General features: G+C 43.1%; 1 protein-coding gene across 1 annotated transcript in view; it reads left to right on the top strand.

The window, feature by feature from the left end:
* Positions 1-13,002, top strand: part of CERK (ceramide kinase) — a 173,574-nt gene extending 160,572 nt beyond the window's left edge. The window contains exons 13-14 of the mRNA XM_073573495.1: positions 2,747-2,964; positions 10,695-13,002. Coding sequence (XP_073429596.1) covers positions 2,747-2,964; positions 10,695-10,779 — 303 coding nt within the window. The 3' untranslated portion in view covers positions 10,780-13,002. The remainder of the gene's footprint in view (positions 1-2,746; positions 2,965-10,694) is intronic.
* The last annotated feature ends 5,371 nt before the right edge of the window (positions 13,003-18,373 follow it).

Here is an 18,373-nt window from a genome sequence, read left to right on the forward strand (position 1 = left end):
TTAATATATTCCATAGGGGGAGCAGTCCTTAAATATGTTTGATTTGGCAGTCGTCTTGTTTTTTCTTCCCATCTCGACCTCTTGTGTGAAGATTTACTTGAAAAAAAAAAAAACACTTTCCAGTTTTATTTTTCACCCCTTTTAGTATCATTATTCACTCCTTTTGCAACTTTGTTTTCTTTTCTTCTGGGAAAAAAGAGTAGTTTGTCCCATGTGACTGGGTAACAGAATTTCCTTGTAGTGCAATCTCCTAGACTACTGTCTTCCTCTGTAGATTTTCAGAGATTAAACCGCCAACATCCTTTCTAATTCACTGTCTCAGGTAGCCAATAGGTAGCATTCACACAGGCAATGCAGTTTGGTCCAAATGTGCTATTTATTGCTTTCATAAAACTCCAAGGGATTCAGAAGCAAAAACAGCCTCTTCTGGGCACAAAGGTATCACAGCAAATAAACAGTTAATGTAGCAGGGCACATACATGTCAGTGCGGGTTCAGCCGAACAGATTACAGTCCTTTCTCCTTCATAGACAGAAGAGGCACATTCCCATCAGTCTCGGGATCCCCTTCAGCCTGAGCTCCAGCAGCTTCTTGTGCCAAACAGAAGTGTTCATCTCCAAACTCTGTTCACAATGAACAGGGTGCAGCTTCTACAAGATTTCTGCAGCTCCAACACACCGACTGCTCAGCTTTTCCAGCTGACCCATGCAGTCTCCATTCAGAGAGAGACTGACATGTCTCTTCCCTAGCTACAGCTCACATTTTGGCTGGATAATCGCCAGTTTCAGCACGCGCAACTTCATTCAGCAGACTGATACACTAAGGTGAACAGAGGTACTGGTTCTTAGGTAAAGCTAGTCAGGTGCATCTAATTAAAGGGATTCTATCAGCACAGAATGACTCTTCAAGCCAAGTACAGGCGCTTAGTGCACCACGGCGTGGCCAGTCATTTAAATCTACCTTCCCACCTGATTGTTTTCCATCTATCCTCGTCCTTTTCTGGCTTTAGGAAACCAGAGCTCTCAATCGGAGAAGAGAGGTGGTGGAGATTGAGGGAAAACAAGCAAGTGGGAAGGTGTAATTAATTGATTGGCCCCGCCGTGAAGCACCGAGTGGTAGAACTTAGTTTGAACAGTTATATTGTGCTAACAGAGTCCCTTTAAGGACCTGCAGTGTTATGCTTTAACCCAGTGCTGCCTGACTTTGCTACATACTCCACCTTCCTCTGCCCAATGCTGGGGCTGGGTGCCATCTGCCAACACACAAAGCCTACAGGGCTCCGCTACCTACAGATTACACGCAATGTTCTACCGCCTGCACATGACGCACACAGGCTCTGCCGCCTGCACATGACGCGCACAGGCTCTGCCGCCTGCACATGACACGCACAGGCTCTGCCTCCTGCACATGACGCGCACAGGCTCTGCCGCCTGCACATGACGCGCACAGGCTCTGCCGCCTGCACATGACGCGCACAGGCTCTGCCGCCTGCACATGACGCGCACAGGCTCTGCCGCCTGCACATGACGCGCACAGGCTCTGCCGCCTGCACATGACGCGCACAGGCTCTGCCGCCTGCACATGACGCGCACAGGCTCTGCCGCCTGCACATGACGCGCACAGGCTCTGCCGCCTGCACATGACGCGCACAGGCTCTGCCGCCTGCACATGACGCGCACAGGCTCTGCCGCCTGCACATGACGCGCACAGGCTCTGCCGCCTGCACATGACGCGCACAGGCTCTGCCGCCTGCACATGACGCGCACAGGCTCTGCCGCCTGCACATGACGCGCACAGGCTCTGCCGCCTGCACATGACGCGCACAGGCTCTGCCGCCTGCACATGACGCGCACAGGCTCTGCCGCCTGCACATGACGCGCACAGGCTCTGCCGCCTGCACATGACGCGCACAGGCTCTGCCGCCTGCACATGACGCGCACAGGCTCTGCCGCCTGCACATGACGCGCACAGGCTCTGCCGCCTGCACATGACGCGCACAGGCTCTGCCGCCTGCACATGACGCGCACAGGCTCTGCCGCCTGCACATGACGCGCACAGGCTCTGCCGCCTCACATGACGCGCACAGGCTCTGCCGCCTGCACTTCTCGCACACAGGCTCTGCCGCCTGCACATCACCCACACAGGTTCTGCCGCCTGCACATCACCCACACAGGTTCTGCTGCCTGCACATCACACAAATAGCCTCTGCCGCGCCAAAACATTACAAAGATACTCACTGCCTACAACATACAGTCAGTCTAGTACTACAAGCAAACATACAACACACCCAACTTTTGCTCCAGTACCTTATGGCCTCACATATGGAAGGGTCTGATGGGATTTTCCACACCCCGTCCTGCCCCAGCACAGTTGCATTGAAAGGTGTTTTATGCCAGAAACAAGGTGAGAACACTTTCCTGAATTGGGCCCACAGTATGTGAATGTGACAGTATTTGGAAGACGCCTCCTTAGGTCAGGTTTATTCTTCCAGCTTATAAAACCACACTAGGCAGCCCTTAAATAACATGTAGCTGATGCCATGCATTTACAGCAGAAAATGTCTCTATCATTTGTGCACAATAAGCAATATTTGAAAAGGGTCAATCTGTTTATTACATAACCCTGAAAACGTACCTGCATATGGCACATGGATACAGGTCACAATCCTGGATTTGTAGCCTTCTTGGCTTCTGCCATTTGCATCACTTACCTCTAACAACATGTTACTCTATTGTTTATTTTTATAGTTTGATTTTCCATTTGTGGATGTTTATCGAATAAAGAGTTTTCAGTTTACTCCGAAACACTTTGAAGAGGAAGATGCTGAAAGCACAGATTTAGAAATTATCGGCAAAAAGAACTTTGCTCAGATTTGCACAGACCACCCCTCTTGTGGGTGTAACCATCTCAACAGCGTGTGGAATTGTGATGGGGAAACTTTGGAACAAACTGCCCTTGAAATGAGGTATAGCACCCTGTTTTTGTCTATGGAACTGGTCTGATCAGTCTTCCTATTGGATATGTATAGACTCAAATGTAAATTGCACCGTTGGCCTTTAAAAATAACAGTACAAATCTATTAAATATCTGTAAATATTATGCTTCAGGATACCTACCTGCCAATCACTGTGGACAAAATACAGTCATGGCCGAAAGTGTTGGCACCTTTGAAATTGTTCCAGAAAATGAAGGATTTCTCACAGAAAATTATTGCAATTACACAGGTTTTGTTATACACATGTTTATTTCCTTTGTGTGTATTGGAACAACACAAAAAAAATTTAAAAAATGCAAAATGGAAATAATTTCAAAAAACCCAAAAATGGGCAGGACAAAAGAGTTGGCACCCTCAACGTAATATTTGGTTGCACACCCTTTGGAATAAATAACTCCAGTCAATCACTTCCTATAACCATTAACATGCTGCTTACACCTCACAACTGGAATTTGCACTCTTCTTTTGTAAACTGCTCCAGGTCTCTCATATTTGAAGGGCACATTCTCCCAACAGCAATTTTAAGATCTCTTCACATGTGTTCGATGGGATTTAGATCCAGACCCATTCCTGGCCACTTCAGATCTCTCCAGCTTTTTGTTTCCATTCATTTCTGGGTGCTTCTTGAAGTGTTTTAGGGGGCATTGTCCTCCTGGAAGACCCCTGACTTAGGACGCAAACCCAGCTTTCTGACACTGGACACTACATTGAGACTCAAAATTCCTTGGTAATCTTCAAATTTCATGATGCCTTACAATTTTGTCCAGCCCATTGTTAGGGTTTTGTGTTAAATTATGTGAGACTTGCCTTTTTTTTCCTCTATTTTTTGTGGTGTTCCAATACACACAAAGGAAATAAACATGTGTATAACAAAACATGTGCAATTGCAATAATTTCCTGGGACAAATACTTCCTTTTCTGGAACAATTTCAAGGGTGCCAACATTTCCGGCCATGACTGTATATTGCCTGTGTTATGCATAGCATAGAGCCAGGGACAGGCAGTATGCATGTCCTAATGATTCCAAGACTGGCTCTGAGAGGATCCTTATGCCATGTACTATGGGAATTGTTCCTTTAATTGGAACCTGTCACCTCCAGAAATGCTATTTACCAGCAGATAGTGATATACTTCAGTTAAGTAGTGGTTACATTATTTATAGCCTGCCTTCAAGAGCAGCAGCTACAGTGAATATGCTGTTATCACTCCCTGCGTCACATTGACTGATAGCCTGCCCTGCACACACCCTGTACACACACAACTGCAGACCAGGCTGTCAGTCAGTGTGGTGGGGAGTGATAACAGCACCCTGTTAGTGAAGAGCTCTCTGATGACTGGAAGCAAGTGGGAATATTACTTAATTGTTTCCCCATAGTTGCTGCTGCTCCAGTAAGTCAGAGGACCTACCACTAGGTCAAAAGTGTCCCCACTTCTTCCCTGAGTATTCCACCAATTAGCATTTCTGGAGTGGATCCCTTTAAGTAAATATCAGGAAAATTTTCTGATATATAATTTTCACAGAAAATAGTATAACCATATAGTCAGACGTATTATAGGCTTACTGAGGTATATGCCTGTTTTAAGGTCCCATTGTAAACAGATGTATACTACATCTTTTAATTTATTCTGCAAAGGCCTACCTAAGTATACTAGCCTGACAGAGGTCTCCTAAGGATACATTGCAGTGTGCAATCGCCATAAATTATCCGGCTGCATTTGACCTAAATACCAGCTTTTATTTTTTCTTGACTATAGTAGTAATAAGGCCGGGGTCACACTTGCAAGAAACTCGCACGAGTCTCTCGTCTCAATACCCGGGCACTGCCACCGGCACTCTGAACCGGAGTGTGCGGCTGCATGTATTTCTATGCAGCTGAGCACTCCGGTCCGATTGTAGGCGTCTGTGCCGAGTATTGAGACGCGAGACTCGTGCGCGTTTCTTGCAAGTGTGACCAGGGACTAAGGCAAAGATGCAATGGAAGGTTTGGTTTGTTATCTGAATAGGGAAAAATCCTTTTAAAAATGTTACTTAGTAGCGATTACAATTTTACGATGATATATGGTTGACAAGCGATGATAATTTTTCTCTACTTCTGATTACTTATCTTGTACTGATCGTGTGTTACTTTAATTTCTTTCTCGCTTCATTGGGGGACACAGGTTACCATGGGTGTATGCTGCTGTCACTAGGAGGCTGACACTATGCAAATAAGAAAAAGTTAGCTCCTCCCCAGCAGTATACACCTACCGACAGGCACAAATTACCTCAGTTTTTGCTTAGTGTCTGTAGGAGGTCGACATGGATCTAACACCAGATCCGCAGTGTCTTTTTCTTTACAGGTTTTGTGTGTGTTTATTGATCATTTCACCTTTGTTTTTCAGATACAGCTCTCTGGGTAACAGGGTGCAGATTTCTCACCCTGTTTTCCCACATTTATAAGACCGAGTATCACCCACATCGCCCACTCTTGGACCCGCTGGCAGGACTTTGTCCCCTGTCCCCCCTTTGGGGTGTTTCAGCGTGACTCTTGGTGGCCAGTCCTTGCCTGTTACCCTCCTCACCCCTCTCCTCGGAAAGGGATGAGAGGAAGACGGTGGTCACCGGTGGTGGCCTTCCCCCTTGTTCCTAAGGGGTTGACGGTGCAGGAAGGAGGATCTTCTCTCCCAGGACCCTCTCCATCCCGAGGGCTCCTGATATGATCCTCAGCTATGAAGAGGAGCCTGATTCAAGAAGCAAGGTAGTATGGCCCCCTTCCCCGCTGCAGCGCTCACCGGTATAGGCCCAGCAGCTCCTGTGCTCTCCTTCTACCTAAAATTTGCGCCCTTTTTTCTTAGACAGCGCGTGCCGTCCGACATTTTAAAGCCGTCTTCTTCACCCGGCTCTTCTCATTAGGCCACGCCCCCCGATATTCACCCTATCAGCGGGCTCCGCTCCTTGCCGCACACGCCCCCAGCTTGGTGCGACAATTTTCCCCTGCACGTTCTCAGTCCCAGCCACGCCCCTCCGCCGGCCTCAACAAATGGGCACGGCACTTTTGGGGTTTTTCTTTTTTGCCAGTGCCGAACGCGCCCCCCTGGCCTGCACGTTGGTCCCGGCGCTGGTGTTGGGCACATAACAGGCTGATCACGCCCCCACTGGCGTGCCAGCCTATCAGGACGCCGCTTTCTCTTTCTTCGGCCAGGCATGCCCCCCTTTTCTGCATGCCCGGCCTGACAGGCCAATGACAGGGAGTCTCTGACTTCCCTCTTTCCTCAGGACAATAACCCCGCCTACCGCTCTCCTCAGCGCGTCTCATGGTCACAGGACAACGTCCATCTTCCACGTGCTCCTGCAGCATCTGTGCCACACGGGGGTCACAGCTTCCTGCACTTCTGCAGCGTCCATCATCAATGAGGACATCGTCCTCCCCTCTCTGTGTCCCTCTCAAACTCATCCCTTGGAGAGATCCCTCCACAAGTTGGACTTGGTCAGGGCAATTCGAGTCTACCTTGCTAGGACTACTTCATTACGTCAGTCCGATTCCCTGTTTGTCGTCTCTGAAGGTCGTCAGAAAGGGTTTCCAGCCTCCAAATCCACCATTGCTCGTTGGATTCGTTCAGTGGTTCTGGAGGCATACCACGTCCTGGACAAACTGCCTCCTCCAAGGGTCAGGGCTCACTCTACCCGGGCTGTGGGAGCTTCCTGGGCCATTCCTCACAAGGCTTCCGCCTTGCAAGTTTGCAAGGCTGCTACCTGGTTGTTCCTCCATACCTTCGTGAGATTTTACAAGCTAGATACTCACGCCTCTGTTGATGCAGGCTTGGGTAGGAAGATACTGCAGGCGGCGATCTCCCACCGGCCGACCTAAGTACCCTTCTCTCAGCATTTCTTTCCCACCCTTGGGACTGCTTTTGGACGTCCCATGGTAACCTGTGTCCCCCAATGAAGCGAGAAAGAAAGGGATTTTTGATACTTACTGTAAAATCTCTTTCTTGGTGCCTTCATTGGGGGACCCAGCACCCTCCCTTAATGTTATACCGTGTTGGCCAGTGTGCCGTTGTTTGGTTGGTACATAGGTTGAGTTCTTATAGTTGCTCCTACTACTGCTTTTGCACCAACTGAGGTAATTTGTGTCTGTTGGTAGGTGTATACTGCTGGGTAGGAGCTAACTTTTTCTTATTTGCATAGTGTCAGCCTCCTAGCGACAGCAGCATACACCCATGGTAACCTGTGTCCCCCAATGAAGGCTCCAAGAAAGAGATTTTACGGTAAGTACCAAAAATCCCTCTTTTCACCTCTCATCCGAAGCGACCATTAAAGAAAGTACAATAATATGGATATTACTACAATCTAGAGCAGGGGTGGGCAATACATTTTCCCAAGGGACCACATGAGAAATTGGCCCTGCTGTGGAGGGCCGAACCAATAAGCTGAACTTAAAGGGGGAGCCGAAACCAAAGGTGGATTTCATACTAAATGTATATCTGTGTAGTGTAATAATCTGATCTCATTTTCTAATATGCTTCAAAGAAAAATTTCCTAAAGTACACTCAACATTGTGACTTCCTGACTTTTTTTCTCTTTTTACTTCCAACAACATTTTGTTTGAGATTCACCAGTGCATCTTGGGATGCTTGAATGAGCTGTCATCAGGGGGTCTCTTCCGCCCCCTCTGCGCCTTCTCTGAAATGAGGCGCCATCAGTGATGTCTGTTTCAGGGGCTTGGCTAGTCCTGCTCACCTGATAATGCGTCAGTTGTAAATTCTGACTCGCTCACATTGAACTCCCTGTGCTATATTCCTTTGAATGCACAGTGACAGTGCGCTCCCTTGCTGGCTCTAAGGAGATGAGATGACCCGGCAGGGACCAGTCCTATCTCTGAAACAGATGATGCTTCGTTTCAAGGTGGGGAAAGCAGCTGTGGCAGTGACTACAGCCACTGCCCCCTAATGACTTCCCGTGTGAGTATCCCAAAATGCACTGGGATTCTCAAATAAAACATTGTTGAAAGTTTAAAAAAAAACAGACAGGAAGTTAGAGTAGAGCGGGAACAGTAGTTAAATTTTTTTAATTGAAGTATATTAGAATAGTGATTAGATTATTTAAATAAATAGACATTTAGTGTGAAATTCACCTTCGGTTTTGGATCACCCTTTAATTCTGCATAATATTAATTTTATATCTTTATAAAAAGCAGTTGATTATATGGTTACGTTTACATGAGCGTATAAAAAAAAAACAATTTTCATCCAGTAAAGACTATTTTCCATCTGTATAGAATCCATTTTTACACATTAGAAGTGAATAAAATTTACAAGAACAAATACAGTGTCCTATGTTAGTTATGGAAATCTAATTTATAAAGCTCAATGTGGGTGTGTGTGTATGTATGTATGTCCGCGATTGGCATCCGCACTGTCGCAGCTACATTCACAAAATTTTGCACAGTCACACGTCTGGACCCCAAGAGCGTCATAGGCTATGTTGTGAGGCGAAATTTTAACCCTGCATGTTCCAGTTCACCAAACAATTTTGCCCCTATCTACATAATGGGGAAAAAGTGAAAGGAAAAGTGTTGGAGGCAAATTGACAGCTGCCAGATGTGAACAAGGGGGACTTAAAGAATGAGAGCGATGGCGCCAAAGAGTATATACCGTACAGTTGCTAAGGTGAGGCCCTGATATGAGATACTCGCCACACACGGGGGATATGAACACACGCAAAAATGTGCCACACACTACCACGTGCTTCAGCACATATACCACCCTCAGCACACACATTTCACCACACATACACCAACCTCGCCACATAAAAGCCGAAACACAAAAGTCGCCACTCAAAACTCGCCACGCTGTCCCAGAGCTGTTTAAAAGATGAAATATGAGCTGTGATTGGTTGCTATCAGCAACAGTTTTCTTTGTAGACAGTTGAGGTAACTGAGGCCTATTATTCTTATAATTTATATGGTGTTATCGTCCTTCTGTAAAGCTGGAAATAACACAATTTATTACCGTGCCAACACAGACCACCCTCTGACACAGACTGCAGGGGGAGCCCAGTGTCATACAGGATAGGATTAGATACACGGCTCAGCAGTCAGTATCACACAGGATAGGGTTAGATACACAGCTCAGCAATCAGTATTACACAGGAGAGGATTAGACACATGGCTCAGCAGACAGTATCACACAGGATAGGATTAGATACACAGCTCAGCACACAGTATCACACAGAATAGTATTAGATACACGGCTCAGCAGACGGTATCACACAGAATAGGATTACATACACGGCTCAGCAGTCAGTATCACATAGGATAGGATTAGATGCACGGTTTTTATGTGCAATATAATCATTATAATTTGTTTTAACTAGCCACAGTTGGTTACTATGAGCAGGCAATGCCGGGCTCTTCAGCTAGTTTATTTATAAAAATCAGATGCTATATGGATTATTCATATGGGATCCATTTTTTTTATTTTTGCACACTCATAGACTTCAACAGTTGACTTTCATCCAAAATACAGAAGAGACTGATGCATGCTGTGATATTTTTCACACAGACATTTTCAAGCTATAATCTAATTGAAAATTACGTAACATTGCTCCTAGTGCATTGTGAGGTTGGGTTTATTTCTTTCACAGACAGCACTTGGAACGAAAATCCAGTTGTGTGAACATAGCCTGATAATGCCTGCTGCAATAAAGCTTATCACAACTTGTATTAGCAGTTGATCAAGCAATACATTGGAATCATTGAAAAAAGTTGTTTGCCCACCCCTGATCCACATGCATAGATCCACATCACATATGAGGGAGAGGGGGCTCATGGGGGCAGTCTATGAAGTAGATGTAATAAGCCACAGCTCAGTGTGGTGGGGGGGGGAGTACTGTGTGGGTTTAACTCTTACCTCCTGCACAGGACATGCAACAGCACAAGCTGGGTGCAAAGGGAGAGGTGAGGGTTAACCCTCACATATATAGATGAGGAGGCAGCAAAGTACATAGTGAGGAAGAAGAGCAGTTTGGTGAGCACATGGAATATCCCATCTAAAGGCTGCATATAGTGGAAGTGAGGGGGCACTTCACATTTGGACCCTGTATTCAGTAGGAATACTCAACCCCAGTGTTTTAGCTTCCATCAACTGCCTGGAAGATCCAGGGAGAAACAGTGGCTACTAATTAGCTGCTCTCCCAGCTTCTACTCCACAGTGTAAAGGAGGCATCACAGCTGCTGTGACCTAATCAGCACAGCAGAGACACAATGCTGCTCCTAGGTGTTATTTGGGCTCCACTTAGAAAATACCCATTATCTGCAGCAGATGGGTGTTGTAGTCCCTGCTTACCTTCTGTCCTGAACGATCCTGCAGAAGATTGATCAGCTCTGTAAACAAGGAGCTCAGCAGCCTGCATCCACCAATGAGAAGGGGCGGGGCTACAATTGTAATCACTATTCTACGAAAGATGAAAACTGCAGATCAGTCCCTCTCTGCGTTCAAGTGTCAGCGGGATGGACAGGAACAGTCAGAGGGCCGGATGTGGCCCCAAGGCCTGCTCTAGAGAAAAATATTATTGGAGCAAAAACTAAAAAAAATCTTGGGAAAATCAGTTACCACATTGTAGATGACGTTAGTATATGGTCATTTATTCTTATGCTGTAAGACCATGCAGAATGATTATTTTAATCATTAAAATTGTTGTTTTTTGTGATTTCTTCCAGAGTTCACTGTCAATTGATTAAATTATTTGCACGTGGCATTGAGGAATCCGAGAATGAAGAAGACAGAAATCCAAGCAGGGTTTAGTCGGACATTTGGTCTCTTCTGCCGATTTAATTATGTGTTGCTTTTTTTTTTTGTTTTTTTTTTGGATTATTTATTTTACATTTACAAGTAATCCACTTTGAAGTAAATAATGTGGAACCTAATTTAAAAATTTGGAAAAAAATCTAATGTATTTTAAGTTTAAATTTGATGTAATTTATAGCGATTTATTAACTAATTGGCGTTTTGTGGCATAGTTACAGCGCTCATTGTGTAGCCTTAAAATTTGCTCTTCGTAACCTTTTGAAGTGTTTCTTAAACTGTTACTGTTTTTCTAGATTTTGGCAGATTACATATACTTTATGTACTCAACTAGAACATGAGCATAGGCAGTTTTGATGACGGCTATATATTAAAAATCTAAATCGGCTAAGAGACATAGCTTATTATGTTCAACTTAGAATTTGTTGAGATACAATATTTTCATAATGATTGAGAATTAAACAAATTTGGAACTGTCAAAAAGTGCATTTTCTATTGGTCCTTTTGCCCTAGAACCAGAATCTTATTATGGACCTTTATTGTGGTTTATCAACTGATTGGCATGCCTTACAGGTCAGGTAGTAATTTTATTTGTATTTAAACTATACCATTATTCGTTTCATCCAGGCTAAGGCTGAAGATCTCGAAGAATGTTGAGTGGCTGTCCACATAAATCTGAAGGGAAGTGACAGCGAGCCCCACTCATTCTTTTGTTGTGTTCTGTACAAAGCTCCTCTGGTCTTTTGGCAGACCTGTTTTTTTTTTTTTTAAAGTATCAACAAATTGTTGTGTGCAAGTCCGAGTTCACCAGCAAACTCAAGTGCTTTCATCCCCTACTTTTCATCTGAAATAGTTTGGTTAGTGTTTCATTAGTGGGCTTTTAAAACTTGTCTACAAGAGCTTTGAATGGACACTTCCTGCACTGATGGTATTTCACTCAAGTAGAATTTAAAGCATATAAAGATAAAAGTAATAAACACATCAGATGAGAAAATAAAATAATTTCTGATGTTACCTAAGTAAAGCATTACGTATTGAAGGTGTATGCTTTTCTGAGTCAAAAATTACTGCAGTATTTGTTCAGGGCAACATTTCTGTTAATGTTACTAAGAGATTGTTCTCTTCTGGACAGCCATTACTAATGATCCCAAGGCAACAAAAAAAAGAAAATACATTCCAGATCGGTGGTCACTCTTCTGTTGTCAGCTCTGCGACCCCTGATGGTCCTCTGGCATGTATGTTTGGATGGTGGTGTCATATGAGTGCTGCAGCCAGTCAGTGACCACACATAACCTACAGCTGTGATACTGGTTCTTTCCACTCAGATAAAATGTGAAAGCTGCAGCCGATGGGGTTTTTTACAATAGTTGTGAGAAGAATTTTGTTTTATTAATGCGCTTAATAAGTTTTTGAAGCAATGACATGGTTTATCCTGACAAAACATATAGGTCAAGCAAAATTTCTAATGCAAGGAACAGAAACAAAACCTTCACGCATCATGCAACCATAAAAATCGTTCTCAACTAACCATTTTGTAAATGTACACATGGCTGATAGCAACATTTACATCTAGCATTCTGTATAGCAATGGCTTGGGTGAGAACCATTTCTGGACAACAAAGGCTGTCCTCTCTCCACCGGGAGAAAGCTACTTCGGAATGTATATTTCTGCAAGCAATTTCAGCAAGTTAGGTCACTATTTACAATGTAAAAAAGTTGTGATTTTTCACGATGATGATCCAAATTTCAAGACCATTAGTTTGGTCCTGGAGACCAACAAAGATACTGTTTTTTCACACTGTGTTGATCATAGCATGCTTTAGTCAGCAATCACTGCCCTGTCATGCAGATTTAATCAGAGCTACTGTTGGAGAGTGAGGCAGGCTAGTGTGCTTTCATGTGATTTACACAATGAGTTACAGTAAATGGTAATGAATCGCTGATTAGATTTCATTAAGATAGAAATCATGCCCTCCACCCAGTGCTATTTTAGGTGATGTTGACCATGGCACATGAAATATAAAGCTATATACAACCAGCTGTGGAGGGCTCATTGTCAATGTCTCCAAGATTCATAAACCTGCTGTAATGTAAGAGCGTATTTGATGTATAAATGCATGCTTCTTGACATTTCAGTTTTACTGTGCAACTCCGCAATGCAAACAAATGAACATTCCTGCTATTTTTGAATCATGAAATAAATATTTTAGTATGCAAAAAAAATGATCTGTCTTATTCTTTGGCCTATTGATTACACTGACAAAACTGACTCAAATGTTAGACCTGTATTTAGGTAGATGTGATCTGCTGATTTTAAAAATGGAAGCAGTTTTTTCCCATGAGCACTTATTTTTTTTTTATTTTTAGATACAAGCCATTGACATGTACCACTCTTCACTCTGCTTGTCCATGAAAAACGTGATATTTTTATTTAGTATTTAAATGAATATTTTAAGCATGACTGAAACATTAAAAATTCTAAGAAGTTTAGACATGAAAATATACTTATTTCACACAAAAAGAACAGATTATACAACCTTTGCAGTCATCCTGGATACCCGATGTTTACATTAGAAACCAGCGTCCAGCGTCGCTGGTCTCTCGCTGCCGCACGCAGCGATGCGTGCTGGCCAGCGGGAGACCAGCGATCAAATAATGGCCCAGGATGATTGAGCACGATCAGTAATACCCGGCAGGTGGGCAGGTCGCTGATCCCCCGTCACACACAGCGATCTCGCTGGTGAGATCACTGTGGCGTCGCGAGATCACTGTGTGTGACTGGGCCTTAAGTACGAGTCTAAATAAGCACAGGAGCTATTGTGAAAATTGCAAGGTTACTAAATTTGTTTTATAAAAACGAGCGAGATGAAAAAAAATACATTTAACACAACCTGATTTAGACGATACTTTTTTCTGATGAAAAATACTATTTAAAGTGGTGGTTTGGAAGTAGAAAAAAGAAGTAATTATGAATAAGTTCCTAAATACCTTTTAATTTGAAAACTATATTTGTTCTGTCTAGGGTGGTAATTGCTATACTTTATTTTTTTCTTTAATTGACACCTCCTTGTTGCACTCATAGAAACCTGTCCTGAAATGTTAATATGCCAGGTATCTGTCTCTGTGTGTCCGGTCAGACACTTTTGTCCCTTACTTAGTATTATGCCCCACACAGTCTCGCCCTACACAGTATATCTCCCAGATGACATTCTCCCACAAACTGCCATTCAGTATGATGTCACCAGACAGAATAATTAGAATTTTGGATAACTAGAGGAGGAAGACCTGTGAAGACTCAGATGTCAATGTTAGATATCAGAAAGGCAGATTTTAAGGGATTCAGAAAGAGAATTGGAGGGATCCAATGGCTGGATATCCTTAAGGACAAAAATGTCCAGGAAGGATGGGAAATCTTGAAAAATGAATTTCTCAAAGCACAATTGTTAACAATTCCGAAAAGAGGGAAGAATAGGAAGCATTTAAGGAAGCCAGGATGGATGAACACAGAACTTAAGCACATGCTAAAAAGGAAGAAAGAAATGTTTATCAAATGGAAAGAGGGAGGCATATCTAAAGAAGAATATAATGCTGTCTGCAGAACTTGCAGGGCACAAATCAGATTACTAAAGCTGACAATGAATTGAGGCTTGCAAGAGGCGTCAAAAGCAATAATAAAGGATTTTGGGGATATGTTTCAAAAGTAAAAGAAAAGTCAAAGATGCTATAGGATTTTTACAGGATGAAAATGATGAAATGGTAAGACAGGATGCTGAGAAGGCCAAACTTTTAAATTCCTATTTTGCATCTGTTTTCTCTCAGAAAGGAAATGTAACATCAACTGTTCTTCACTGTCCTATTAAGGGAATAGAAGAATCCAGGATATCTATAAACAGAAAGATAGTGAGGAAACACTTAGCTAACCTAAATTAATTCAAGTCTCCAGGTCCAGATGAATTACACCCCAGAGTACTGAAGGAGATAGCAGAAGAAATTTTTGAACCCCTCTCCATAATCTTTGAAAATTCTTGGAGAACCGAAGTCCCAGAAGACTGGAGAAGAACAAATGTTCCTGTCTTCAAAAAGGGGAAGAAGATGGACCCAGGCAACTATAGGCCGGTGAGTCTGACTTCTATACCAGGAAAGATCTTTGAACAAATTATTAACATGTATGTAAGTACCTGGATAAGACTGAAGTGATTAAACAGTCAGCATGGGTTCGTAACTAATAATTCATGTCAGACTAACTTAATTTCCTTCTATGACAGAATCACTGATTGGGTGGTTCAGGGAAATGCTGTAGATATACTATATCTTGATTTCAGAGAAGCATTTGACAAAGTATCTCACACAATCCTTATTGAAAAAATGGCTAAGTATGGAATGGACAAGGCAACTGTTAGGTGGATTCATAACTGGCTTAGTGATCGGACCCAAAGAGTGGTCGTAAAATGGCTGCACAATGGTTGGAAGAATGTCTCAAGTGGGGTACCACAGGGCTCTGTCCTGGGCCCTGTATTGCTCAAGATCTTTATCAACGATGAAGGAATTGAGGGTAAACTGATTAAATTTGCTGATGACAAAAAAGCTAGGAGGGATAGCTAATACTAGAGAAGAGAGAGGATTCAAAAATATATAAATAAACTAGAGCAGTGGGCAGCAACTAACAGAATGATTTTTAACGGAAAAATGCAAAGTACTACATCTGGGCAATAAAAATGAAAAAAGCATAATGGGAGGAATAGGGCTAAGCAACAACACATGTGAAAAAGACTTGGGTATACTAATAGATCACAGACTGAATATGTGTCAACAGTGTGATGCAGCAGCAAAAAAGGCAAATGCAATTCTAGGATGTATTAACAGAAGCATACAGTCTAGATCATGTGAAGTCATTATTGCCCTCTGCTCCTCTTTGGTCAGACCTCATCTTGAATATTGTGTCCAGTTTTGGGCGCCACGTTTTAAAATAAGACATCAACAAACTGGAGCAAGTTCAGAAAAGAGCGACCAAAATGGTGACCGGTCTGTAAACCCTGTCTTATGAGGAACGGTTGCAGGATTTGGGAATGTTTAGCTTGCAGAAGAGAAGGCTGAGAGGAGACTTAATAGCGGTCTACAAATATCTAAAGGGCTGTCACATTGTAGAAGGGTCATCTTTACTCACATTTGCACAAGGAAAGACTAGAAACAATAGGATGAAACTGAATGGGATGAGACACAGATTAGATATTGGAAAAAACTTTTCGACAGAGTGATCAATGAGTGGAACAGGCTGCCACGAGAGGTGGTGAGCTCTCCTTCAATAGAAGTCTTCAAACAGAGGCTGGACAGACATCTGTCTGCCATGATTTAGCGAATCCTGCTTTGAGCAGGGGGTTGGACCAGATAGCCCAGGAGGTCCCTTCCAACTCTACGATTCTATGATTCTTTGCCCCCATTGTCACCTGCATATTTGCCTACTGTAGTACATGCTCACATAGTCCCCCAATATAGTATCATGTTCCCACACCGACCCCTTTGCGGTATAATGTTTCCATATAGTCCCCCACAAAGTATGGTGACCCTCCCAGCTACTGACAATTTTTAAAAAATTGCTCACCTAACTCTTTTTCCCCCAAAGGGCTGCTGGCATCTGTGCAGTGTTTGAGCTGTGATAAACTAGGTCTGAGCTGAAAAAGTGAATTAATGTGTATGCAAAATGTAGGTGCATATAAACAGATGACCTTTACACAGAGTAATATGCTTTTACTGGTAATATGCTTTTACTGGTAGTTCAGTCCCTCGGTCCTTGTTCACATTTATGTCACTTGACAAGTGGAAAGGTTTTTAATGCAATAGTTAGGACTGTCCCACAAGGGTTACCTTGACATGGCGGGATGGCTTGTACATTCTTTTGATCAAAATTATATTTACTAAATACCCTTATTGCTACCTTCATGCAATTTTTGCAATTTATTTTTTACTTTTTTATTTTAGGATATTTGTTTTTTGTTTGGTTTTCTCAGTGTTTGAGCACTGCAGAGTGGGTGAGATGCAATAATGTCAATGCGCCTGCTGCGCTATCATATGCACAGACTCATAGGTGGAAGAGGGAGCCTCATTGCATTTACCAGTGTTTGGGCAGGGAGTGGCCACATGGTGTGGCACACCGCTGCTTCCAGCCCTTAGGCTGTCTTGGTCTGTGGGCTGAACAGGAACTGTGAAAGGGCCATGCTTTTCCCAAGTCTACTGTAGTGATTACCTCCCTTGACAAAATGCTTATTTGCTCTCTTTTATGTGTTTTCCTATTCCTGGAGATAAATAGCCTGAACCTGTTCTATTAAGCTATGCACATATTTGTCCAAAATGAATAAAGATGTAGATTTTCTTCCCGGGCAATAGGAAGAATGTTTCATCTGCAGCTCTGCTTCTAACCTTGATCTCTAACATTATATGGAAATGGACACACACAGAAACACTGGATGCAAAAATATGTGTAACTAAATTTGTAAATAATTGTTGGGTAGAAGTAGTTCAGTTTTCGCATAGATAAAGCAGAGCATTTGGCTAGGGTGTAGTCTGACCTTGTAATAGTGCTTCTCTACAAACTTGGACACTAAACGTTTTGTGCAAGCTGTGTTTTATCAATCTGTTTAATAAATGTGAATAGCATTTTACCTGTAATTTTGTAAATTTACATAAAGGCTAGCAAAGCTGTGCAAGAAAAGAGAGTTCAACTTATTTTGTTTTCTTTTGTCAGATAACTTGAGAAGAGGGGCGTATTACACGTCCCATCTTTTATTGTGGAGGGAGCATGCAAGAAAATTCTGATATACATTATTTTCACACTTTAAATTGCTTAGTGGCACTTTAACCACTAGCCAACTGGATGTTCATTATTAGGGTCCGCTCACACTGGTGTCGACTCTCGCTTGTGAGAGAATCGTTCCAATTAGAGTTTGATCCGAGTGTAATCTGACTATGATCGTATTCTGACGTGAATCGCAGCATTTGTCTACTGCACTATCAGAAGTATTTTTTGTGTGATACTTGCTTCCATTTTAATGATACTTGCAACTCTGCTTGTTGTATCTATTTTCTATAGCAAATACAAAGTCTCTTAACCCCTTAACAACCTATGACGTGTATATCCATCATAGGTTGCCTCCTCCGGCAATGAGCCCACACCTTTTCCGGCACATGACAGCTGACCTGATTAGCTGTCATGTCCTAACAGCCGGAATTGCAGTCCACCAGCAGCTTTAACTAGTTAAATGCCACTGTCAATCTCTGACGGTGGCATTTAACTCACTCAAACATAATGCGTGTCTTAGCTCTGCCAATCGGGGCCCCTGTCACATGATGGCAGGGTGCCATTGGGTTGGCAAGACAACCTTGGGTCTGCATAAGACCCCTGTGGTTGTCATTGCTGAACTGCTAGTAGATGAGAACTTTTGTTACAGCCCTGCTTTGTGTAAGGCTTGAGTTAGATGCAACGTATAAAAAAAACAGTCCGTTTTTCATAGACTAGAATCGCAGAAATGTTCCCTGAACAATGATCCATATTCAATCCGTTTTGAATGCGAGGATGCGACTTTCTCGCATCTAAGGATGT

The sequence above is a fragment of the Dendrobates tinctorius genome, unplaced genomic scaffold (assembly GCF_039654945.1).
Source record: "Dendrobates tinctorius isolate UK_male_01 unplaced genomic scaffold, ASM3965494v1 ptg000035l, whole genome shotgun sequence".
Classification (NCBI taxonomy): Eukaryota; Metazoa; Chordata; class Amphibia; order Anura; family Dendrobatidae; genus Dendrobates; species Dendrobates tinctorius.